Here is a 25,540-nt window from a genome sequence, read left to right on the forward strand (position 1 = left end):
TCAACTCTGTACTTCCCTTGTGACTCAGCCCTGTGGTGCACTTTGGATATGCTTAATCTACTTTTATTTATATATCTATACATATAGACACACAATAAAACCATAATCCTATGGCATTGGGCACAAAGCTGTGGCCACATACCACATCAAAAACACATCACACAAATATGTTTCAGTTGATAGACAGGCATTTTTATTTTCATTTTTTTCCCCCATTTACACATAGCAGTGCTGCTCGATCTGAATTATTCGTTTCAAACAAAAACAGTTAGGTTTACGACTCTAATAAAGCCACACAATAGAGATGACAGCAGCGTTTACAAGAAATAGCTTTTTGCAGGATAGGTGATACATGGAATAAGATAGTTATAAGCAATAAAGAGGTTTAACATCACTGTGAGCAAACAGATCTGCTTTCATTTCTCGTGTCAATAATCATATTATTTCTACAGAGTGAGTGGATGCATTTGTCTTTATCTTCTCTTTTTGTCTCCCATATCCTCTTAACGAAACTGTAGTGGACTCACACGCAGACCGATCACATCCTTACCAATCTCTGTCGCCTACAAAAATAAAGTGAAATTAAAGGTTAGAGGTTACAGACATCCACACAAACCATCAGAAAGCCCCTCAATATTGTTTTCCAATATGTTGGTATGACGATTTGTGACGCACAATTTAACATAAATGTCAGAGTGAGAGTGTGTGTATATATATGCATGCGCGTATGTATGTATGTATGTATGTATGTATGTATGTATGTATATATATATATATATATATATATATTTCTCTTCAGAACTTTGTGACTCCGATGTTCTTAACAAGGTTGCTTTTACAAAGTATAATATAAACGCAATCTATTATTATTATTATGAAGAGCTTTTCAAGGTTGACTGGAGTTGTACATGGCGGTCCATAGTCCCGACCTACCTGTGTGACTCTGCAGATCTGGCCTTTGTACGTAGGGCAGTAGCAGGCTCCAGACAGAGGGCACTTCTCAACAGGACGTCCACGGTACAGAGGGACAAAAGAGGCAGCGCACAGGTCAAACGGATTGTGGGGATCGTAGTTCAACTGGTGGGCGTCTGTGAGGGTCTTCTCGCAGGCTGACAGAATCTTGCGGGTCTGAATGGTGGGGAGAGATTTAACACGGTGGTAAGAGATGAGAAAACCGTATAGAACTGATAAACAATAAAAAGTCAATAAAAATCCCACTAAATGAAGCTGTGGATGTCGCACAACCAACCTGCTGTGCAACATCTGGCTTCGGCCCCAGCTCGAGAAGGCGTCGAGCAAAGCTGGCAGCTGTCTTGAAGTTACGCAGTTTGAAGAAGAGGTTCAGAGCTGTGCGCAACACCAGCACCATGTGGACTGGCTGGAGATTACAGTGGGTGAAATAAGCAGCCATCTGTAGGGAAAACACACACACACAAGAAAATTAATCTTAGGAATGAAACCCAAGTATGGATAACTACCACTTTGTGGACGCATGTTGCCGATGGTCAGCCTACAACAACAGCTTTGAGATTCAACCGAGGCGACGTCTGTAAGCCGCAGATATTTACCTCACACAGCCTCTTCTGCTGCTCCAGTGTTTCTTTAGGCAACTTCTTCCTCTCCGTTTCCATGGTCAGACCCACGATGTACTCTCTGCAAATTGTGATCAGCTGCTGAGCCTGAAACACAGACACAGATCCCAATCATACAGGTGACTCCTACACATTTAACAAAGTCAACTTTGTAAATATGTTCAGGTATATGTGCAAAATAAGCAGCATGCAGCCCCACATGGGTTTGCATGGCAAATTGCAATAATTTGTGCTGCATTTGGACTTTTAACTGATTGGAATTCACAGCAGGATTGGTGCTCACCTCTGCAATCTCCTGCTTGTTATCAACCACCAGCAGCGGTACAGACAGCAGGATGATTCTGAAGCGCTCAACAGCTTCCTCAAACCGCCCAGACGTAGTCAGCTGGTAGCACTGCTGCAGGCGGGCGATTAGGTCGGAAAGGCGCAGGCCCACAGCAGGTAGTCCTTGCTTTGCGCCACAGTCCTGAAAAGTAATTGTATTTGTAGGTTTACTTTCACTCAAACATGTTATTAGAAACAGGAAAGCCAGTAACCGTTAGTTCATTTAAATAAATGGAAAGCTAATTCACATCAGCTAGAGGAACATACTGTGATTCTTAATAAGAGAGGATTTAAAATAAAAACTTTCTGCTGTACCTTCCAGTTTCTCTGGGGATGGCCACGCAGGCAGGGCAGGGAAGGCAGCCCCAGGTAACAGGTGCGGCCTCTGGACATTGTCTGCATGAACAGCGCCTTGTAGGGGGTGAAGCTCACAACTCCTACCTGGTCGTGGAGCAACTGTGGTGCGGAAGGGGGAAAGTTAATACCGGCATAATGCGTGAATTAACACAACGACACTGTCATCCAAACGGTGCTGGGCCACACCTCACTTTGAGTTTAAAAAATAACAACATTTAAACTTAAAAAAGGTCCAATGTGTGGGGATTTCTCCCATCTAGCATCGAGATCATATATTGCAATCAACTCTCTCGCGCCACGCAGTTCAAGGTACGTATTACAGCTACGGTAGCCTTCACGCTTTTTTCTGATGACGCCGGTCTCTTGCTCTTTTCAATATCCATTTTTCTTTTTCTGGTTGAAGAAGAAGACTCATATTCCTGAAATGTGGATTTTGAATACCTGTGGTCCTCCATGTTTCCTTCTTCAAACTTGCCGGGGCCGGGAAGCTATGATACCCATTAGCAGCAGCTGTGAGTTTATCATGTGACAGCGAAAACGCGAAAGGCGGAGCAGTATGTCCTGTATGTCCCTTACCGGCTAACGTATTTCAAGATGTCTACCCCAGTTCATGCAAATGTAAAATTTCAAGCCAAAAGGAATACTTGGAAGTGATGGTGGTGGTAAATATTCATGAAAAATAAGGACAAGCACTGGTTACACGTTACACACTGGACCTTTAAAAACATAAAAAAAATAAACAATAATATCAAAATTATGCACATACTCTCATAGCAGTTTCGAAAGAGCCAGCCAGAATGTGGTCCACTGGCAGCTGGGAGTTGTTGCACCACATCTGTGCGGGACTCATGCCCTTGGTCGGTGGGACGAAGAAGCCATCTTCCGCTCCTCCACCTGCACCTGTCGGTATGTCCTGATGGTTGGGAGACAGACATTGTAATGAGGAATTGCAACATTCACTATCGTTATACTGTAGCAGAGCACAACAATAACTTCTCAGTGCAACAATTAGCTACAGTGGTGACAGGATTTGGTCAGTTTCATTTCCTGGGAGGGTCTATTAACAATGTTATTGTGTCTAGTGTTAACACTGTTTGATGCAGCTCTTCTCACCAGTTCTGGAGGAAGGTCCAGGTCTTCCTCCACCTCCCAGCCTCCTCCCTCCTCTTTCATTCCCCCTTCTTCCCCTAACCCTTCCTGGGCATCCATGAAGCCATCTGAGAGACAGACAAAGATGAGGAAAGATAAATATTAATTTATACAAATAGGCCTGTAACAATTATTACATTATTGTCTAATTGTCAATATTTTACATATTCACGGTTTCTTTGTTTAAGCGCAACTAATTGCTAACATTAGCTAAGGTCCTAACGTAGGACTGTTGATGATGATGATTGTTGATTTAGTTTGGATGTGCCAAATTGTAATTATATAAGTGATTATTGGGTGGAGTTGTTGGCACTTGACCCTATACACGTGACCCTAAACAAAAATGACAAAAATGACAAGGGGGGATACAGTTAGAATTAGATTTTTGTGATAATAAAGAGGAGTGGTTTAATTCATAGGCTGTGTATTTGTGTTATTACATTATCACAGTGAAATCACCAAAAGATGTATCCTGGAATTCATTTTAAAAAACTAATTTGTTAAAAATATTTTTTTAAATAAATTAATGTTTTTGAATTTAACTGAAAGAGACAATTATTGTTAATTGCAATTGTTTGAGACAATTAATTGTACAGCAAAATGTGGAATTGCTACAGCTCTATATACAAAGTTGTAGTATTGGTGATGGGATGACCCAATCTGCTCACTGCAAGGTCAGGTTTTATAAAAGCTTCTAGAAGTTCCGCTTAATTTACCTTCATCCAGCTGAAGCTCAGCATCGTCTCCCCAGCCCTCGCCTCCTGGGGCTTCCATGTCCAGGTCGGCAGCCATCTGACCGGCCTTCCCTACAACAGAAACACACTGTTCTCACTCTGGCAAAGTCAGCTGCCACAGGTTTCCACAACCTACCCAAGACATTTGATTTAGGCTTTTAACACTTGCATACACATATACATATACACACACACACACACAGTATACAAGTATTTATATTATATGTGCATGTGTCAGGACTGATGACTCACCCTTGGCTGTGATGGCTCCCTCAAAGAAGCCCTTTGATACAGTGAGCAGAGGCCAGTTGGTGTCCAGAGGGTTGATGGGTGGAGAAGGCTGCAGCAGCTGTGCATTGGGATCAACCTCTGGCACCTACAAGAGAAAATTATTTTAATTTCTTTCTTTCTTTCTTTCTTTCTTTCTCTCTTTCTTTCTTTCTTTCTTTCTTCAGTTTTAAACTGCATGTCATGGTGGTCCATGTTGCAGAGAATATTTTCTCAACACACCGTGTCCTTTTCTGGGTCAAAGGTCTCCTTCAGCGCCTCAGCCTCTTCATCCAGCCCATGAGTGGCGGCAGTCAGGTAAGCCAGAGACTCTGGAAACATGCACACAAACACAGTTGTTGGCCTCCTGTTCCATGGTTTACAATTTAAAACACTGTTTTGGCATGGTGGAAGTTAGGATGCTTAAGTCTGAATATTTTTAGGTAGGTAGGTGTTTAATTTCCTTTAAATGAGAAATTTACCCCCCCCCCCCAGACAGATCCTGGACTATACAACTGCCCATTCTATACATTTTTGCACATTCTGCACTCAAGCCATTCAGCCTCCTTTTTCAATTTGCTCATGTTAAACAGCTATTATGTATATATTTGTTTCTGTATTTATGGTTTGTTTCGTATTAATGTTTAATATGTTTATGTATGCACCAACCACCAAGGCAAATTCCTTTTAAGTGTTACTTACTTGGCAATAAACCCTTTCCTGATTCTAATACATTGCCAAAATAGAGGTTGTAAGTCATTTTAGGTGGTTCTCATTCGTTACATTGCACAAGCTGGGTCACGTCTAGCACCACAACGTAGACGCACGGCGGTTATTGCTAAACAATGAGGTGGACACCAGGGCCGATGTTTGCAGGTAACTGGTCAATTATGAATCATATTCGACTGAAAAAGAACAGTGGAAAGAACAAAACAGAGGAAATAGGAGTCAATGTGATATGGTAACTCACTCTGTCCACAGTTCTTCAGGATGCGGACCCTCTCACTGACATCTCCCAGGTAGAGAGCTGCCTGGTAGTGACCACTCATGTCCTTCCTGATCTCAGCTACGAACAAAAGAAGATTAGATGTTAGTTCACTGACATACAAGACACACAAACCTCCAACTAAATCCCCACATCTGTGGCACAAAGAAAAATCTTCAATGAACCATCTCTCACCGATCTTCATCATCTTGCGCAGCTTGGCCAAGTTGCCAGTGATGAGGTAGAGGAAGGTGAGCTTGTCAAAGTTCTTGGTCCTCTGGTAGCACATTTCCACAACCTGGTGGTGACCCTGCAGCAGTGCTGCTTCACCTAGACGCTCCCAGCAGCTGCGCTCATCCAGGGCCTTGGCTGCCTCCAGAGCCACCTGGAAGAACCGAGAAACAGGAATGTTAAAAAAAACGTGAACCAGACAGCAGAAGGAGAATGCAAACTAAAGCTTGATGAGCTGAAATTGTCATACAGCAAATTTTGGCTCAGCAGAAAAGCAGCAGCAGCATCATCAACATGTTTGCATGTATGCCAATGTGCAAAAAAATAAATAAATAATGCATATCATGAATAAGAAACTGTTCCTAATTATACAGTTTGTCCAGCAGTAATCTCGCTTGGCTAGTCCACACAGCATTCCGGGAAGGGAGAAAAATCTGCTCTGGTTTATTGGCATTTCTTTAAACCAATCAAAATCGTCAATCTACGGTGCAACGCTGCATCTGCAAAATAGCCTCTGGAAGGTACTTGTTTTGGTGGAACATGTGTACGTTCAAAAATTGTTTTAGTCGTGCAACAGAAAACTCAGATTGGACGGATAGTCTAGCTAGCTGTCTGGATTTATCCTGCAGAGATCTGAGGAGCAGTTAACCATAGTCTTCAAATCCACCAGAGTTTAGAATGCCAACACAAAGGAAGCCGAAGGTGACTGACATCCAGCGGCATTTCCTGCACCCCCTGAACAATCCCGGAAATGAAACGCCATTGATATAGACTAGTCCAGCAGCAGCTCACCTCGATGTTTCCACACTCCAGAGCCAGACTAAAGCGTGTCTTCTCATCTTTGACAAAATGCAGCGCCACCTCGGGGTAACCCTTCTTCTGCAGGTAGGCAATGATGGACTGGCCCACCAGCTTGGCATTACGCACCATGTGGAGCACCTGGAGAACCAGCATTTGGGAAATAAATAATTGCCAGTACAAAGTTTAAGAGGTCAAAAATGTTAATGCTAATTTTGTTAATGTTAATTTGAAATGCAAAATTGCTGCAGTCCACGTTCACTTCTGACACTGTTGCACATTAAGTACAATATTGCAAAGTATCAGGAACAGTATAATAATAATAATAATTCACAAAACCGTGATGACCCCAGACCCACCTCATCATATTTGCGGTTGACCAGGGCCAGTTTGAAGCGGTACTCTGTGGGGTCAATGGTGAGGACGCGCGGCCTGCACTCCCTGTCCAGGCAGTAAACACTGTTTCCTCTCACACGTGTCACATAGATGGGAAGGTCCAGGGTCCTGATGATGCCATGATCACTACAGTGGAACACAATGAAAGTACCATGTTAGATGTCAGAAGTCATGACCGAAAGAATGAGATCCAGGGTACAAGCGGCCGAAATGGGTTTCCTCAGGAGGGTGGCTGGCGTCTCCCTTAGAGATAGGGGGAGAAGCTCAGTCATCCGTGAGGAGCTCAGAGTAGAGCCGCTGCTCCTTTGCGTCGAAAGGAGCCAGTTGAGGTGGTTCGGGCATCTGGTAAGGATGCCCCCTGGGCGCCTCCCTAGGTTCCAGGCACGTCCAGCTGGGAGGAGGCCTCAGGGAAGACCTGGCCTGGGAACGCCCCAGTCGGAGCTGGTTAATGTGGCTCAGGAAAGGGAAGTTTAGGGTCCCCTGCTGGAGCTGCTCCCCCCACGACCCGACCCGGATAAGCGGACAAGGATGCATGGATGTTAGAGGTTTTCAGAAAATACCCCATAACCAGTTGAGGTGTGTGGCATTCTGCCAAACCTTTAAATCTAATGTTGCAGGTTCCCTTTTTTTGGGGAAGATACAGCAAACAAACCAGAAAAGTTTTTGTTTTCATATATAAAAAAGTTAAATATGTGAACAAATGAAATGTGTGAACAAACAATAGCAACCAGCAGCACTGTGCTGCTGGTTGCTTTTCCTTTGTACTATAAAAAGAAAACTAAATTTCATCTTTGAAATCAGCTCAGTCAAGACACTGTGCGGAAAAACAATGTGTGCCCATCACCAGTCTGGTACATTTTCGCTTCATTTGATGACACTTCCAGTAATTATGCTGCCATCTCAGCGAGACCTTATGCTGTTCTACTTATCTCCTTTGCTTATGAAGGCGAAACAGGTTGAGTGTTGATTCTGCCGCTGTGGCTTGTACAAAGTGGAGGCAGTTTACCTGTCTGATAACAGACTTGTTATAACTGGGATAAATCAACACTGTTTTTTTTTTAAGCAGCACATACCCAGAGGTGAGGGCGTATTTGATGTGGTTGGAGGTGGTGTAGATGAAGACTCCACTCTCTTCCCAGGCTCCACTCTTCACTCTGATGTTCTCATGGATGTTGCACAGACTCTCCAGCTTACGGTTGCAGATCATGATGGCTGAGGGATGAAAAAGAGAGCAACAGAGATTTACACTTGCTTTTTAAAGATTCACTAGAGAGAAACGTCTGGGTTCAACTTTTGGCCGTCAAGAGCATATTGACATTAGCCGTCTTGTTTGACAGCATTATTTTCAATACTCAATTCATTTAGCTGTACTAAAGCCTTTCATTAACTGCTTTTACCAACATTCACAAATCAATCTTCCTCAAACTAAATCCTTACAACACACAGCAACCCTTTCTTTGTGCAAGTAACTTTGACTTTTAAGCCCAATTTGATGCAGAAAAGCTCATGTCTCAGTGATGTTTCCAAGCCTCAGCCCTGGCAGCACAAACAAGTATAAAGGACAGAATAAGATAAAAGATATTGTGACTCTGTGATAAGTGTCCTTGTGTGCACGTGCAGTTATCCATCTTATCTACCCACCGTGTTTAGCCAGCAGAGCCACGTGGCTGGTGTCAGAACTCCACACCACGTACTTGACCTTGGCGATCTTAACGGTGGCCAGGGAGCGTTTCTGCTGCACGTCGAACAGCGTGACGCCATCGGCATCACGCAGCAACAATGACCCTGTCCCGGCGTAGAAGATCTCCTCGCAGCTCGGCACCTGAACTTTCTTCACAATTTCATTCTTCAGGTTCTTGATCAGCAGCTAAAAAAAAAAGTAGAGGGAAATGTTCATGTTAATCCTTGTCAAGATAATAGTCTGTTCCTTCTCAAAACATTTTCATACTATCTAGACCTGCAGATGGACTTACAGAGTGCATACGATCCAAGACGGCAAATCTGTTCCTGGCCACCCAGACTGCAGTCAGACCAGAGGATCTCTTCCCCTCCGGTGCTGAGAAAGAAAGAAAAAAATAAAAATAATGGACAGAATTCTGTATTACTTTTGCCGCTATGTGAAGTATATTTAAACCACCATGCAGTGGAAATGCACCAGAAGTAACAGTAATGATACAGTAGCAAGCAACACGTGACATTTAATAACACATTATCACTTTAAAAAATAAAAAAGACACAATATGACTGAGTAGTAATTCACCATTTACAAGGCAAAGTGTGAGGAAAAACAGTAGAACTTTAGGGAGTCGTTTCTTTACCATCAGGGTTCTGAGAGTCACTTTCTTTGGGAATAGAGTACAGGTCATAGGTGCTGTTCTCCAGGTTGGTCGCCCTCTGCAGGAGGTAAAGAGCATTACATAATGTAAATGGAAAAAAAGGGAATTTAAGTGACTGTACTGTAGATACCAATGAGGGATTAACAAACGTGTGTGCGTGATTGCGAGATACAGTACTTACAGTGCAGAGCAGGACAGCGTTCTCCGCAGGGTTGTAAGACATGCTGAACACTGGAAACTTAGACCCACTAGGACAAACAAATATATATAAAACATGGCACGTGTTTTATATATATAAAACACTGCTTTCCAGATAACAAAAATCCTAAAATCAAGTCAGAATGAGGGTGAGCTGGTAATGACCCTACCTGCGCAGCTGCATGACAGCAGTGTCCTTGCTGCTGTTGAAGTCCAGCTGGCGGAGGAAACGGTCCTTGACGTAGTACAGCATGTTGCCGTGCACGGCGTAGGCCGGACGCTCACGCTCCAGCTTGAACACAATCATGCCGCTGTCATGACCTGAGGGGGGACACAGAGAGTCTTTCAGAATAATAGTCACATACACGTTAGTTACAACGTTTAAAAGTCCCTCTGCTGCAGGAGGAGGGTGCCATTTATACAGATAGGCAATAAACCACAGAAAATGTATTTTCATGTAAGGCGGTAACCAAAATGTCAGCGGTTAATGCCATCTTAACAAACAGGGCACAGAGTACTTTGAGGCAGGATGATTTGAAAACTTTCATACTCCAACACCAAAATCATGACTTTTTAAAAGATTAGGGCTGGGCAATATATCAATATTATATTGATATTGTGACATTTTGAAGAATCGTAATATCTTTACATAAGTTTTGTCTTTTCCTGGTTTCAAAGGCTGCATTACAGTAAAGTGACTCATTTTCTGAACCAACCGGACTGTTCTAGCTGTTCTATTATTTGCCTTTAACCACTTAGTCATTATGTCCACATTATGATGGTCATTTGTCTAAAAATCTAAATGTGAAGATATTTTGTGAAAGCACCAATCGTCAACCTTACAATATCTTCGCAATATCGACATTGAGGTCTTTTGTCAAAAATATTGCGATTTCTGTGGCCGGTTAGCTCAGTTGGTAGAGCGGGCGCACACGTGCAGAGATTTGTTCCGCGACGCAGAAGGTCCTGCGTTCCAATCCGACCTGTGACGGTTTTCCTGCATGTCTTCACCCCTCTTTCATATCTCAGCTTTCCTCTCTAATAAAGGCAGACATGCCCCCCAAAAAAAATAAAAATAATATAGATTTTTCCCATATTGCCCAGCCCTAGTACAGATGCAGACCAGAGTCACCACATACCAGCAGCAAACAGGTTGAGGTTTGGATGAGCCCCCAGCACCCAGAAGCGATCGTGGTCCCGGCGGAAGGTCTGCACTCCGGTCCTCTTGGACATATCCCACACGCGGATGCTCTTGTCCTCAGAGTTGGACAGGATGAGCTCCTGGCGCGGGTGGAAGACGGCACAGGACACGTTGTTGTAGTGGCCGCGGCACGTATCCAGCTCCCATGCCTTGGATTCTGGACCGTGGGAGGAAGAGAGTGTGGATTAGATAATGAAGGGTGAAAAGAGAGATGAGAAATGTGAACACTGGGTAGGAGAGGAATATGGTGACAGATGCTGTCAAGCAATGCTTCTCAAATGGAGGTACGCATGCCTCTAGGGGTACTCTGGAATACTGCAGGGGGAATGTAAGGGTTTTTTTTTGTTTTGTTTTTTAAAATGGTAAATTAAATAAACATCAGTCATGCAGAAATCCTAAAATAATTATACACTATAATTATGAATGGATTTAGCGGTTCTAAACATTTAATATAACTGGTAGCATTAAAATCTTTTTCAGTTACAATATTGTTGTTTAGTAAATCAGATGCAGACAGCGCAGCACTGTCCTCTTTATAAAGCTAGGCTTTTTTTCTACCAAAACTGTTTTGTGCTGGTCAGGGGGGTACTTAGAAGATGGAAAAATATATTTCAAAGGGGGCACATTGTTGAAAAAAACTACTGCTTTAAAGTAGCAAATCAAGCACTTAGTAGCATAAGGAAGCCGTGATGAAAAAGCAGATGCATTTAAATAGTTTGTGTTGTTGTTGATGATGTGCCATCCTGGGTATAAAGTTGAACTGCTTTGATAATGGGCCCTTGCTGGGCAGCAGCAGGTTAAACTAGTGATTTCTGAGCCAGTTACCGTTCATTCTCCAGATCTTGACCTGCCGGTCGTCGGCTCCAGACACAATGAGAGGCATGGTGGGGTGAAAGGCGGCCCAGTTGACCCCCCGGTCGTGACCCTGGGCACAGATGCACAAAGTCGCGTCACACACAAATCCAAACGAAGATCCAACAAGAGCTGTGCCACCACTGAGGCCCAGCGCTGAAGGGTTTCTGAACACGATAGCACCAATGGTGCTCTCTGGGATAAAATCTAATTTAGTGACAAATTACTTCTAAAAAACAAATTAACCTCCAGTGGACAATGATAATAAAAAAGGCATAAAAAAAGCTTTATTGTAGAAGTTATTTAAATTGTGATTCCTTTTTCACGCTAATTCCATCAGAGGTGAAGGAGTCCAAAGATGAGTGAGACTGTGCCTGGTTGTGTCCCAATGTTCCATTACTTTAATTAAAGGACATACCACTGTTGTTGATGTTAAAACCCAACCCAGGCGATGTCATTTTCTTTCCTAAGGCTAGGACCCCAAGCAATAACTCAAAAACACACAGGACGTGATGTATATTTTACTACACTTACCTACAGTTTCGCCCATTGAGCTTAACTAAATTAGATGGTATTTTCCATGAACGATTTGGAAAATCTCTTTACAATGCTAAGCTTGTTTCTCTTTGGCTTTTCAGTGGAAAGTTATTTTTACACCAACATAACATCATCTTACCACTATAAGGGTTATTGGGAGAGCTGGGCGATATGGAGAAAATCAAATATCACAATACTGTAAAACAAATACCCCGATGTCGTCATTGTCACGAAATTGTACGGGTGACAAATGGTGCCTTAACAAAATATCATCACAATTAGATTTAAAGTTCCTACGACATGCTGCTTTTTGGATGCTTTTATATAGGCCTTAGTGGTCCCCTAATACTGTATCTGAAGTCTCTTTTATATAGGCCTTAGTGGTCCCCTAATACTGTATCTGAAGTCTCTTTGTTTGAAAGCCATGATGTCTCTCTCTCATGGGTGGGGCAAATTCTCTGGGCGGGCAAAGCAGAGAAAGGGGAGGTAATCTTGCTCCTTATGACCTCATAAGGAGAAGATTCCAGATCGGCCCATCTGAGCTTTCATTTTCTCAAAGGCAGAGCAGGATACCCAGGGCTCGGTTTACACCTATCGCCATTTCTAGCTACTGGGGGACCATAGGCAGGCTATATTGCCCAGCCCTAGTTATTGGAGGATTTTTTTTTTATTAAATGTGGTAGTTAAAAGGTTGATTTTTATCCAAAACAGGTTACCATATCAAACTCTTCAAGGTATATGCATCCGAATAACAGCATCCGAGGCACCGAACAAGTCGACGCCAGAGATGCCGCGCACGTCCGTCTCCACAGAGCCTGGAGACAGGTTCTTCTTCCTCAGACCTGGAACCAACATTCATGGCATCGCGTGCAAGGAAGGAGCCATATTCATGTTACACAAAAGGCACAACCACAACACAGGGGAGGAAGAAAAACATGACAAACAAGGTACAAATTATTAAAATAATGAAATACGAAGCAATACCATAGGAGAGAGGCAACAGAGGAACATTATAAAAGAGGGAGAACTGTTGGACTACTGAACACACACAGGGTCGAAACACACCAACACAACATCTGCTCTCTCATTCCCCCCGCCCACTTGAGTCTGGAAACAATCAGCCAAACTATAGTTAGCTTGATTAGGTTAATGAATCGCTTGCATACAGAAGAAAACCGCACTTACTCATGATTTGACTGAACAGCAGTCAAAGATACGGATTACCTTCCAGACTCAAATGAGGAGGAAGAAAAAATGATTGAGAAAACAGAGCTTGCATTCATGATTCCTGCCCAATTAAAACAATGTGGTGGACAGGTAGTTCAACAGTATGGAGAGATGACACAGAGGGGAAAGAGATGGCACTAGGAACCCATGTGCAGGTGTGGATGTTTCCAGGGGGAGCATGGAATAAGGTGGACACAGGGAGCGCGTGGACTCGGCTGATGGGGGTGGGTGGTGCTTGGCGTTGTAAAGACGTGCTCTGATGGGGCGTTGGATGTCAGGAATATGAATTTAGTTTTTCTTAGAGGCTCATGCACGTTTCTGCACAGATATTTAAGTCCCATGCAGAGTTAATAAAAATCGGACGTGTCACAGTTACGGGTTAGGAATGAAGTTGGCAACAATATGGGGACTTTGGCTACAAGAAATATAAACCTGGCTGTTTATTTCAGGTTATATTTTGAGTAGTAGAGCCAGCCGTGCACGTCATGCCAGGAGGTGTATAAAAACATTTTAAAATCAATAATCAGTACTCAAAAAGTTTAAGTTTATAAAAGATAAGCTTGCAAAACAGTTAGTAGTTATGGTTGTTTTTCTTGATGCATTTTATACCAATGCAAAAAAAAGGTAAAACACCAGTATGACAAGCAGTATGGACTTACTGTGTCATATGGCTTATAATGAAAGTATGAGTGCAAAGTGACCCTTCCTTTCATGTTAAATGGATGCCGTGCATGGAACATTTCCTACGCCCTGCTAGGACGCTATATGATGTAGATGTATAAAGGCAATCATGCTCTTCGCTAGAAAATGAGAAAGCAAATATATCCACAGGACAGGAGACGGTTACAGATCCACATCTAATGCATGTTGAGATGTAGGAAAGTGATAGTAGATGTGAGTCAATTAATGGTTTAGTTAGTGAGAAGACAAGAATCAGGAAGCAAGAAATAACATACAAAGATTTGAAGAGCATGCAGAGCCACAGAAACACCTCCCCATTTTGTCATCTCATAGGCTACCTCTCTCATCTTTAAACTCTTCAGTTAGAACACTTATTTACAGTGCAGGGTTTCATTTACAAATACCACACTATAAATTTGTTCTGACAATACATCTATTTCCCCTGTCTGTCTTTCCTGAAAGGAGGAGAGGTGCTTCTGCAAACAGCCCATACAGATTTGTCCTACAAGTAGGAGAGGAAGAAGAGGTGGTTCAAGACTTGACAGTCATCCTGTTCCTGCTTCTTCCTCGTCCTTTGTGCCACTCTACCCTCCCACCCCTTCATTAACCCAGCCCGCTGTCCTCTGGCCAGCCGTCCCCAGGCCCTCACCGGAAATATCCCACACGCGCACGGTCTGGTCCAGACTGGCCGACACCACCAGGTCCTCAGCTGGGTGGAACTGGGCGCACATCACATAGTGATTATGGCCGGTGAGCACACTGTGGATGAGGAGGAATAAAAAAATAAAAGGGGGATACATTCTGAATTAGAACACAGGTTGTCTAAATATTTTCAGGGAAATAACAATGCTCATTATAATGCTTTCCTTGACATTTTCCATGTGATTTATGCAAAGGTATGACATCAAAATACATGTAAATGCCCAATTATCCCTAATAATTATTATTTTGTTTAGGTAAACAATAACTTTCAAAAAAGTGTATCTCAGTTTTAAAAACTTCAATGCATCTTACCAGACGCAGGTCCTGGACTGCCAGTTCCAGATGCGAATAGTCTGGTCATCTGAGGCGCTCAGAATCCAGGGGTACTCCTACAGAAAGGGAGATGGATGAATTCATTCATTTCAGATTTACTTTTTCCACATGGATGACAAGATACAGAGCGTTTGTCACGCTGTGTCTTAATATCAGTGATGAAATAAATAGGAAGCAGATGAACTTTAAAGTGGCACAACAACTCACATGGTGGAAGAAGGTGGTTCTGATGTAGTCAAGGTGTCCAAGGAGAGTGAAGAGGCAGCGTCTCAACTTGTAGTTCCACACCTGGTCAAAACAGGAATATCTACTCAGCATATACATGTATATCGTATGTAATCTAATAATTGTATGGAATACTTATTTCAATCAGCAAGACATGGCGGCACCATACAACAGACCATCACATCTCTGATATCAATTTTAAGTATTTCAACTTGAAAACTAATGAGTGGATCATTTGATAAGATGTGGGCATCAGGGCAACTTATCTGCTTAAACCTGTCAGCTTTGTGACATTTCCTCGTGGCAACATGCCAGTGCAAAAGCGGGCTCACCTTGATTTTGTAATCATCTCCTCCAGACACAAACAGAGGCTGCTGTTTGTGGAAATCAATTCCTCTGACGGGACCTGTGGGCAAAGGGCGCATCAATTACATCACATTTCTATCAAGAATTCAGTGTGGAAGGAGAATCAATAATGATATACTATACACTACATCGGCCTACATCACTGCCTTACCATCATGCTCGTCAAACTTGTCAATCAGCGTGCACATGCGATAGTCCCACAGCTGGATGACTCCGTTGTGCAAACTTGCAAGAACCCATGGTCTCTTCGGATGGAAACTTAGGCCTGAAATGTAAAACAGCTGATCAGCTATCTCATAACATCAGTTGAAAACAGGCAATCAAACCTCAGCCGATGAGATGTCATCTTACTAACATCTAAGGCACACATAAATGTATTCTTTATCAAAAAGTGAGTTGTCCTTCTCTTCCGAAGACGTCAGCATTTGTTTTTATTTATTTATAAAAAGGGATTGTCCAAAAATGGCCCTTATAGCTGACATCATTCTTTGCCTGGAAAGCTGGAAGACATGATACCGGCTCACAGGATTGGTTAGTTCTGCAGGTTCCTAGACCTAATAACAGTGATCTGGGAAAGACTGCTTTTAGGTTATATGCACCATACATTTGGAATGAATTGCAGTGTAATTTGAAGTTTGATACTCTGATTACAATGGCTCGTTTCTTAAATCTTAGTCCAAATTCTAATTTTAGCGCTGACTGTTTTTAATTTGTTTTAATTGACTTATTTCAATCCATCATATCATTGTAGCTATCACGATTGATATTGTACATTTTAAATTGTTGCTTCATGTTTTATGTACGCGGGTCTCTGATTGTATAAAGGTTTGAAATCAGCAAGGAAACCATGTCAAGTGGTCAAGTTTAGCTTAATACTGTAACGTTAGTTAGTAACGCTAGCTAAATAGCGAGCTAGCTAACGAAGCGAAGAGATGGCGTTCAACATCACTACATTTGAACACAAGACATGACATAAATGATTTAGATGTGTGATATTGTGATAAATAAACATGTTAAAACAAGAAATTGATTAATTTACAGACATAACTTTAAAAGGATAAATAACAACCGGATAACGTCAGCTAGCTAACGTTAGCTTCTAAGCTGCAGCTGGCAAACTCTTACCTTTGACACGGGCCGACTTCGTCTCAAATTTTGTTAACATCGTCACTTGACAAGAATACAAGTCGCAATGTCAATGCCGTGGCAAAAATTAACCCCAAACCAACAATTAAAACAACTCAAATATTCCAGACAAGTTAACTCAGGCGGCCTGATCGCCTTCGCCCATTTAGCTGTATTCTCCTTTTCCCTGACACGTAGCCCGTTCTGTCTTCCGGTTTTGAACAATAAAGTTGTGCAGTGAAAATTTGACGCAGAAAGCTCCACGGCGGCGGTAGATAGAACTACAACACATAGAACTGAACTGACACACGCCCTGCCTATGGATAGAATGGAGGATCTTTGACTATATCAAAGCATAACTAATCTAAATAGTACATTTCTACAGTGTGGTTGAACAAAACCATGTACTGTAAAAACATGCAGCTTGCAGTATATTAAAGCCATGTTTATACAGTTACAGAAATACTACAAGGTCAATTTGGAAGCTGTTCTCAGGCTTTCGTTCATATCTTCAGCTGTTCTCAGGCTTTCGTTCATATCTTCAGCAGATTGAGTTTGCAGCTGTCATGAAATTGTAGAGGTTTACATTTTCATTTTTTTCTGAGCATGTTTCGTCCACTTTGGCTAAAAACCTAAATTTAGTAGTTAGTAGTATTACTGTAGATCCTCTACTAAAAGTAAAAATATGAGTAACAGTATAACAATGTAAAAAATACTCTATAAGCAGTAAAGCCCTGCATTTAAAAATCTTTCTGAATGGTATGACACTTTCAAACAATAGCTGGTTGAGGTGGACCAAGTTTTAACTACACTTAGTTACAATACATACACACATTAAAACCATATCTCCGCACGTCATTTTTATTGCATGTGTATAAATACTGTATATTTATATGTACAGTAGATATATCTTGTTTTGTTTGCACTCTGCTATATGCACTCATTTCAAACATACATTTGTTTCCTTGCACTTAGGCCACACACACACACGCGCACACACACACACACACACACACACACACACATTTATAAACTGATCAGAGTTTTGACTGTAAAGTCTTAATCTGCAATGTAACTACCGTAGTCACTTTAGTCTAATAAGTACATAAAATAGGAAAAATGCTCAGATACTCAGGTATAATTATCTGAATATTTGTACTTCTCTCACTCGCTACTACTAATGTAAAATCAATGATTGCTAATAACCACAACAACAAAATAATTTGCATTATACCATTATTTTATTTGATGTATTTACAAAACAAAACGGTGTCAAATAACAGGATGCATTTTTTAAACGGTGCTCTGGGCGTGTGCATCGGCCCTGAGAGTTGAATAGAGCGAACCCCCCCCCGTCCATTTATCGACCTCCACAGCAGCAAATCTGATCTCTTTTCAGTGCATGGCTGACTGCATCCTTTCACAGTACCCCTTTATTATAGTTTATTGATGAGCTGATGGTCGTGTGATTTCTAGACCTCTCTCTATGGTCACAGCGAGAAAAATGTGTCCACTGGCAGTAGAAGCTGAGACAAGTGGCCGCTGGAGTAAACAAACCCACCAACCAAAGCCAACATGTCATCAGGCTGGTGATGTTTTAACCTTTTAATTCATTATCGATAGGTTACTCCCCTCGCGGACACAATGTGATGTTTGGTGCTTTGCCTGCCGCCTTTTCTGGATGGAACATGATGTACTTTTAATGGAGGGTACACAATACAAGCATGCTATCAGGAGGTAAACACTCCTGAACACTCACGTGTTTTCCTTTCATAGCAGGGATCCCATACCAAACACTGTGCACATTAAAAACACGGAGAATCACAAGGGAAGCACTTCCCACAGTAACGCTACACTATAACGATCACTGCTACCACAGTAAAGGCATACGGCAATCATCATTTCAATCACTTCAAACAGATAGCTGGGAACAGGGGCAAATGGGGGAAATTAGTTGACTGAATTAGAGTAGGCGCTGGGAACTCCTCATTAGTGTTCAATCCTCTCTAGTCTTTTTAATTAGATTATAAATAATTACAAAATGTACACTACTTTTTTTTTTCTCCAGTTCCTTTTGTTAACTTGTTATGTCACATCCTCTACAACCTGTACAGAAACAGAGGTGTGCGTTTAATTAATTACCAAATAATTACCGTTAACTTGGTGTAAACATGGGATGTCATGATACTGCAAATTCACACCATTTGAAAATTATAATCTTAAGTGCTAAGCTGAATGATATCAAAATATTAAAACCTAAAATAACAACTTAAAGTAATTTTGCAAAGGCACTGTTTATACCCGTGAATTGGTTCTGTGGATTTTACCGTGAGGCTAAACAGTATTGAAAAAACAACATGAAGAACCGCAGTGGCTCTTTTTAAAAGGAATGCTGTTAAAACTAAACCGGGAAGGATCTGCGGCAACCGTTGACAAACTAATGCAGAGATGTTTAAATGTTCTCATTCGTGCATTCAGTGACTTTAGAGAGCAGAGAGTGGGTTTGATGTGTGTGTGGGTGTGGTTTCTGTTGGTTTTGGTGCTTCGTCCAGTTGTTTCTGTATCCACACACACACCTTCTACTTGAGTGAGAACGGTGTTGACGGTCATGGTCACACTCCCCGCCTGACCTTTGCTTCCCACTCCTTCACTCCCTGCCTGCCGCTGACGCACGCGGAGTGACCCTCTGGCTCCACTGCTTCTGATGGGCCGCAACGCTACCTCATCACATGATGGAGCACTGCTCGGCTGCCCCAGCCCCGGGGCCTCCTGGGAGATTGAGGGACTCCATATCAAAGTTAAAGCCCGGAGGCTGGAGGGGAAGGAGAAAGAGGAAGAATGAGTTAAGCTAGGGTTGGGTGGAGCTCTTTAGTAAAAGTCATATACACATAAAGCTGGGCAATATATCGATATTATATCGATATCGTTATATGAGACTGGATATCGTCTTAGATTTTGAATATGGTAATATCGTGATAGGACATAAGCGTTATCTTTTCCTGGTTTTAATGGCTGGATTACAGTAGAGTGATGCAATGGTTTTAATTTACTGGACGGTTCTAGCTTTTCTATTATTTGCCTTAACTGACTTAGTTATTATATACACATTAATGATGATTATTTATCAAAAATCTCATTGAGTAAATATTTTTTTGTAAGCACCAATTGTCAACCCTACAATATCGCCGCAATATCGATATCGAGGTATTTGGTCAACAATATCGTGATATTAGATTTTTTCCATATCGCCCAGCTCTAACTACACATAACAGTGTTGTTGTCGAGTCACCAACTGTCGAGTCAAGTCTTGAGTCCCCAGTGTTCAAGTCAGAGTCACCAAAGAAGAGTCCAAGTCATCATTTCCTGAGAAGTCCAAAGAATAGCGACTCACAAAAGACTCAAGTCCAAGTCCAGGACTTTAATACTCAATCTACTACACATAGAAGTAGTCAAAAACTTCATCCAACTTCAGTCTTATTTCATAAATCCTCGACCCCAAGTCCAAGTCATCAGTGCGCGAGTCCAAGTCGAGTCACAAGTCCAGAGAATCGACTCGAGACTCGAGTACTCCATCACTGACACGTACACCGTTTCATGTTGACTGAGAGCAGTGGCAAACTTACCGCGTCTCCTGCTAGCTCTTTGGGTGGTTGGCCCAGGTCTTGCAGCTGGAAGTAAAAACATTTGAATCTGTGATGACTTCTTGAATTCTCAACGAGTCTATTCACATTAACGTAAACGATACAACAGTTTGCAAGCTACGGCATGTAATGTAAAGCTGTATAAGGGTTGGCATCTGCATCATGTAAGCACTAGTGTGAGCAGTTAATCAGTCAAATGCAGAGTGTGTCTACCTTTTGCATCAGTTCCATGATGCTCTCGAACACCCCTTCTTTATCTGCTGCCCCCTGTTCCTCCCTCTCAAAGTGCTTACAGATCTCTCCCATGATGTTGGCCTGCTGTTCATAGCGCTGGTAGTCGTCTGGGCTAAGGCTTGGCTTATTGGCATCCAACCATTCTGGGTACTGCGAGGGGGAGTGACATTTGTTACGGCGACCTTACACCAAAGACCTTTTAAGCGATTCCACTGTCGCAGACAAATTCCCAATATTGGAGAGTCTTGCTAGAGTTGGGAGCGCTCCCGTCGTCACAATCGTTTGGCGTAAGGTCATAAAACTCAGTCTTTTTCCCGTCTTGATGTTCCGACAAAATCAAATGTGTTTGACGTTATCGTAAGTTTTAGGTCTTTGTAGTGAAGTAAAATCATGTGAACATTGTCAACAACCAATGGGTGCGCGCCCTCCAGCCCCACAGCTAGAGTCAGTGTTGTTTATGGTTGCTATGGCGCTGCGCTAAATGCTAAAGTAGCAGATTTGCAACCGTTCTAAAGCGCATCATCCAGCAGAGTTTTACCGGCGGATACTGCCGCCATTCATCTGCATGTACGGCAGAACAGAAAATCGGCAAACTTTCCCTTAAGTTGCCAGCTAAAGCTAGCAGTAGCTAACTAGCTTGGTTACATTATTCAAAACCAATCTAGTTGTAGTCTTGCAATGTGTGACCCTGCAAGATCCCCAGTCTTTACATATCACAACAGTCTTTAACGTTAGATGTGAGAGAATTGTCTTTAGATGTGAGATGGTGTCAGACTGTGGTCTTGTCTTCTAGTGTATGGTAGACATTAGTGGAACTAGAGACTACAGTGATTGCTAGTAAAAACAGTTGCACACCTTAGCAGTGATCTCTTTGAGAGATGGATAAAGCACTTCCTTCGAGAGGAGATTCTGCATGATTGACTGCATGATGGGAAGGATGTTTCCGTCCTCGCCGCCTCCTTCGCCACCCTCGTCCAATCCCAGGCCTTCTAGAGCCTTGACGAGGTCGTCTCCAGCTAGTCCAGAGGACTGTAAGAGAACAATACACATAGTCCGTCAACTCTTCTATGTTTGCATCACTCTAAACAGCTTTAGAAGAACTGATCGATTCTCATTTACCCACCTGCAGGTTGTCTGCATTTTTAGCCAGGCCACGAAGGGTTTCTTTAAGACAGGAAGTGAATTCTTGTTGGGACTCGGTGTCCGTGCCTATACAGAATGCACACGTAACATTTAGGCTAAAAAGGACCAAACAGTAACATATCAAAACCACAAATCATGCAAATTGTAGACCTTACCAACTTTGCCTGCAGCCTCCGACAGTTTATGGAAGTGCTGCAGTAGTTCTGGCTCCTCGTGGGCCAGCTCAGTCATGGCCTTCTCCCACTCCTCCTTGGCTTGGGTAGCCATGTCCCCCTCGAAGAGAGTCTCAAACAGTTTGCAGTCTTCAAGCAGGGGCGGCTACACAGGTAATAAGAAAACATGTAGCACCTTCTAGACAACATGGGGGAAGCCTGTCAGTACTAAATTGAATCAAGGCTGCTTTTTAGAAAAATAATGTTTTTTTCTACTCAATCTAAATCTCTTTGCCATCATTGAGTGTAATGATCAGTCTCTCCTAGACTCTTGTTGCAAATGGCCAGAGTAACTGCCCCCCCAAAAAAAAACAGTCGCTGCAACTGACAAAAGTACTTTTTGGTGGGCAGTGAACTTCTTGGGGTCTGAATTTTGCAAGCTGTGCAGGTTATACAACCAACAACCAGCTGATAGAAACACTTGGAAGCAGCAAAGGTAAACAAGTTATAAAACTACGAATAAGGAAACTGGCCAAGTCAAGGACTTATAACAGACAAACTTAAACAAATAAACAATAAATAAATAAACTTAAAACAGAAAGTAAGGAAATTTGTGTTTGGTGGATTATTTCTCTGTGGTGACAATGCTTTTTGGCAATAAATCTTATACCATTGGAAATGCTGTTTAGTTCCCTTTCAAATGGTGCCCCATTTGTAAGGAACATTTGTGGGATGAGCAGCAGAGCTCAGTATGTGGGTTGCGCCCATGAAAAATTTGCCAAATCATCTCTGACAATGCCAAACAGCTTTTCTTTGCTGTTGCTATTGACTCTTGTTGAGCTTCTGGTACCCCCAGGTGCTGACAATCAGGTGCCTGATTCTGCAACCAGTGGCCATCCCATATCTCCACAGTCTGGGACCAAACTCTATCCTCCAAGATGACAACGTTCGTCCCCACAGAGCGGGGTTTATCAGAGACTACCTCCAGAATGTGGGAGTGGAGAGGATGGAATGGCCTGCCAGCAGTCCTGACCTCAACCCCATTGAACACTTGTGGGATCAGCTTGGGCGTACTGTTCGTGCCAGAGTGACCACCACAACCACGTTGGCTGACTTGCGACAAATGCTGGTTGAAGAATGGGATGCCATCCCACAGCAGCGTGTGACCAGGCTGGTGACCAGCATGAGGAGGAGGTGCCAGGCTGTTGTGGCTGTGTATGGTTCTTCCACACGCTACTGAGGCTCCTGTTTGTTAAATGAATACATTGTTAAATTGCCAATATGTCTTGTTTCTTCAAACTTCAATCATCCAATCCACCAAACGAGTCAATGGCAGTGACTTTGAGTTTGGCAGTGGTAGAGAAGATTTGGCAAATTTTTCATGGGTGCAACTCAGCTCTGTTTCTCATCCCACAAATGCATGTTCCTTACAAATGGGGCACCATTTGAAAGGGAACTAAACAGGCTTTCCAACAGTATAAGATTTATTGCCAAAAAGCATTGTTACAGAGAAATAATCTACCAAACACAAATGTCCTTACTTTTTGTTTTAAGTTTACTTTGTATAAAAAAAATGATTAAGAGACTTTAACCAAACTAGACATACAGTATACCTAGTTTATTATCAGTCCTGGTGAGCATTTGAAGAACCTAAAAAAAAAACTTGAGACCACAATACCCAAACGTTTCCCTTTACCGTTCTTGGTAGGAAACAGGGAAGAGCTAAGTTTAGGGTTCCCTTTATTTCTTAGTTTCCCCAACTTCCTTGATCTTGACCTTGATTCATACAAAACTAATTCACAAGCAGCAACCAGATGGCAAGTACAATTTAGTTAAGACAAAATATACAGTTGAAAAGCAGAGGTTGTGATTAGATCATCTGTGCACATGTAACCAAACAAGATGTTGAATGCTGAAACAGCACCATCACCAACAAGGACCAACCGACCTTCTCTGCACCACTGTTGGCTGAGGAGGAAGCAGCTGCGGGTTCAGGGGCTGGAGGCGCCGGTGTCTTGTCAAAGTCATCCAACGCACCTGTAAGATTAGATTAGAACCACGCCAGTGGACTTTTAAAGAGTTTTTTTAAAAGGAGTAATTCAAAAACACAAAATGTTGTGCCATTATCTACTTGTTCCTATATTAGTTTAAGCTCTGAAAGCAGAAAAGGCAAAACATTTACATCAAAGGTTTCCAAACTGCTCATGCAGCATATTGCAAACAATTATACCGTGTCCAAAAGCTTTGTATCTTTATCTTTATCTCAGGATTTTCTTCACTGGTAATACTGTGTAATCAGTCTTCTATGGAGAAATCCAATGGACGTTTTTAGAAAAACATGACTCTTCTCTTTAAGAACATAAATTAATATTGAACTACAGCTATAAGTTGATTTATTACTTTAATTGATAACAAAATGGGTACATACTGATGTCATTTTAACCTTTTATAAAAAGGAAAAAAGTGCCAGTGGCACAGTGGATATGACACATGCCTTTGGTGTGGGAGATCTAGGTTCAATTCCCACTGCAATACATCAACCAATGCGTACCTGAGCAAGACACTTAACCCATAGTTGCAATTTTAAGTTGCATGCAATGTAATTAAATATACACTCAATTGCAGTTAAATTCACTTAGCTATAACTAATAATACAACACTCCAACAACAACAACTCATAGCCTGCACTAATATTAAGTTGATCCTCATTGATATAAATGGTTTGGACATCTGATTGTAAGGCAATACAATTCAACAGCAGCAGGACTACGGTCTCTAAAAATCAAAGTTAAATCAACTTTTCACACAGTTTTAACAAAAACTGAGCATGGCTTCTTTTACAAAAAGTCGTGTTTGTTGCAGGCCTGTCGTATTAGGCTGCATTATTTCAGCTAAAGTAACGTTTACAGTAAGTAAACACCATTAACTGAACCAAAAACGGATTCAACGCATACACGGGTTACAAAAAGGCGAGTAGAGAGAGGCTCAGACGGCAGAGACGACCATCAATATCAATGACAGTTCAGCCGCCATGTTAAATCACCAACAGGCTTTGCTTTTATTATGTCTAATGAATACTCGATTAAAACAAATTCAAGGGCAAAGACATAATGTGTGGAAACGAGAGTTGCCACCGAGCGCACACACAGTGAGAGAGGGGTCTCAGTGCCAAATCACAGCCGTTTTAACGACATAACAACCCGTACTCGTGTGTGTAAAGACTGGGTCTCTGTAACGTAAAGACTTCATGTCAACACCTACTGTCCAATAATTCGTCCAATTCGGCATCGTGTCCGGTGGACGGCTCTCCTGTTCCCGACGCCATCGTGATGTTACCTTCTCCAAGCTCCAAACCAAACACCCACCGAGCAGAGGTCTCTGAAAAGTGACGTTTCTGTTGTAAAAATGTCGCGGAAACTATTACGTCATGCCGTACGTACAGCAGGCCCCGACCACGAACAGGCCGCCTAGATAATAATCATCCTGCTTGTGAGATGAGTCTCTGCCATGGATGTAACGGTATTGGTCTCTGCCCATTTTGGCTTGACATAAATGTCAAATCACTTAATAATTTATGCATATAAATAAATGCATTTTCATCATCACAGATTTTTCAACTTTTTGAAAAGTTACTTTTTGTGTTACTTTTTTATAGGCTTATGATTAAAAAATAATATTATATCACGACTGTTTTAATCGAATAAGCTTTGAATTAATAAACCACATGATAATTGATCACTCTAATGTTTAATTC

General features: G+C 42.0%; 3 protein-coding genes across 3 annotated transcripts; all 3 read right to left on the reverse strand.

Annotated features, from left to right (window-relative positions):
• Positions 1–170: 170 nt before the first annotated feature.
• Positions 171–11,643, reverse strand: copa (COPI coat complex subunit alpha; the record flags this gene model as incomplete). The annotated part of the gene is made up of 23 exons (XM_039814664.1): positions 171–563; positions 934–1,128; positions 1,250–1,411; positions 1,569–1,679; positions 1,876–2,058; positions 2,232–2,372; positions 3,040–3,186; positions 3,387–3,490; positions 4,139–4,228; positions 4,409–4,532; positions 4,667–4,755; positions 5,394–5,489; positions 5,604–5,793; positions 6,432–6,578; positions 6,797–6,959; positions 7,907–8,045; positions 8,475–8,700; positions 8,807–8,889; positions 9,152–9,227; positions 9,351–9,417; positions 9,538–9,688; positions 10,507–10,725; positions 11,394–11,643. Coding segments are annotated over 23 exons (3,213 nt in total), but the record flags the coding sequence as incomplete, so codon positions are not given.
• A 1,043-nt stretch (positions 11,644–12,686) lies between these two features.
• Positions 12,687–16,832, reverse strand: LOC120567697 (coatomer subunit alpha-like). The gene is made up of 7 exons (XM_039814665.1): positions 16,617–16,832; positions 15,643–15,756; positions 15,458–15,531; positions 15,108–15,188; positions 14,880–14,956; positions 14,515–14,624; positions 12,687–12,799 (listed from the first exon to the last, which is right to left on the reverse strand). Exons 1-7 carry the CDS (start codon positions 16,654–16,656, stop codon positions 12,687–12,689), a joined length of 609 nt encoding a protein of 202 aa, XP_039670599.1. The 5' UTR covers positions 16,657–16,832.
• Positions 16,833–17,838: 1,006 nt separating this feature from the next.
• pex19 (peroxisomal biogenesis factor 19) lies at positions 17,839–25,181 on the reverse strand. The gene is made up of 8 exons (XM_039816015.1): positions 25,048–25,181; positions 23,735–23,823; positions 21,790–21,952; positions 21,615–21,700; positions 21,347–21,520; positions 20,471–20,641; positions 20,240–20,284; positions 17,839–19,428 (listed from the first exon to the last, which is right to left on the reverse strand). The coding sequence occupies exons 1-8, from the start codon at positions 25,109–25,111 to the stop codon at positions 19,342–19,344; spliced, it is 879 nt and encodes a 292-aa protein (XP_039671949.1). The 5' UTR covers positions 25,112–25,181; the 3' UTR covers positions 17,839–19,341.
• Between the last annotated feature and the right edge of the window lie 359 nt (positions 25,182–25,540).

Source organism: Perca fluviatilis, chromosome 11, assembly GCF_010015445.1.
Source record: "Perca fluviatilis chromosome 11, GENO_Pfluv_1.0, whole genome shotgun sequence".
In the NCBI taxonomy this organism is placed as follows: Eukaryota; Metazoa; Chordata; class Actinopteri; order Perciformes; family Percidae; genus Perca; species Perca fluviatilis.

Excerpts from the sequence above, each read along its gene's own strand:
- LOC120567697 (XM_039814665.1), bottom strand. The coding sequence starts at position 16,656 with ATGTTAACAAAATTTGAGACGAAGTCGGCCCGTGTCAAAG. Across the intron at positions 15,189-15,457 it reads GAGATGATTACAAAATCAAG|GTGTGGAACTACAAGTTGAG; the intron begins GTGAGCCCGCTT and ends TGTTTTGACCAG. Across the intron at positions 14,625-14,879 it reads CAGTCCAGGACCTGCGTCTG|TGTGCTCACCGGCCATAATC; the intron begins GTAAGATGCATT and ends CCTCATCCACAG.
- pex19 (XM_039816015.1), bottom strand. The coding sequence starts at position 25,111 with ATGGCGTCGGGAACAGGAGAGCCGTCCACCGGACACGATGCCGAATTG. Across the intron at positions 21,953-23,734 it reads CCAACAGTGGTGCAGAGAAG|CCGCCCCTGCTTGAAGACTG; the intron begins GTCGGTTGGTCC and ends TTACCTGTGTAG. Across the intron at positions 19,429-20,239 it reads AAGAGCTAGCAGGAGACGCG|CCTCCGGGCTTTAACTTTGA; the intron begins GTAAGTTTGCCA and ends CTTCCCCTCCAG.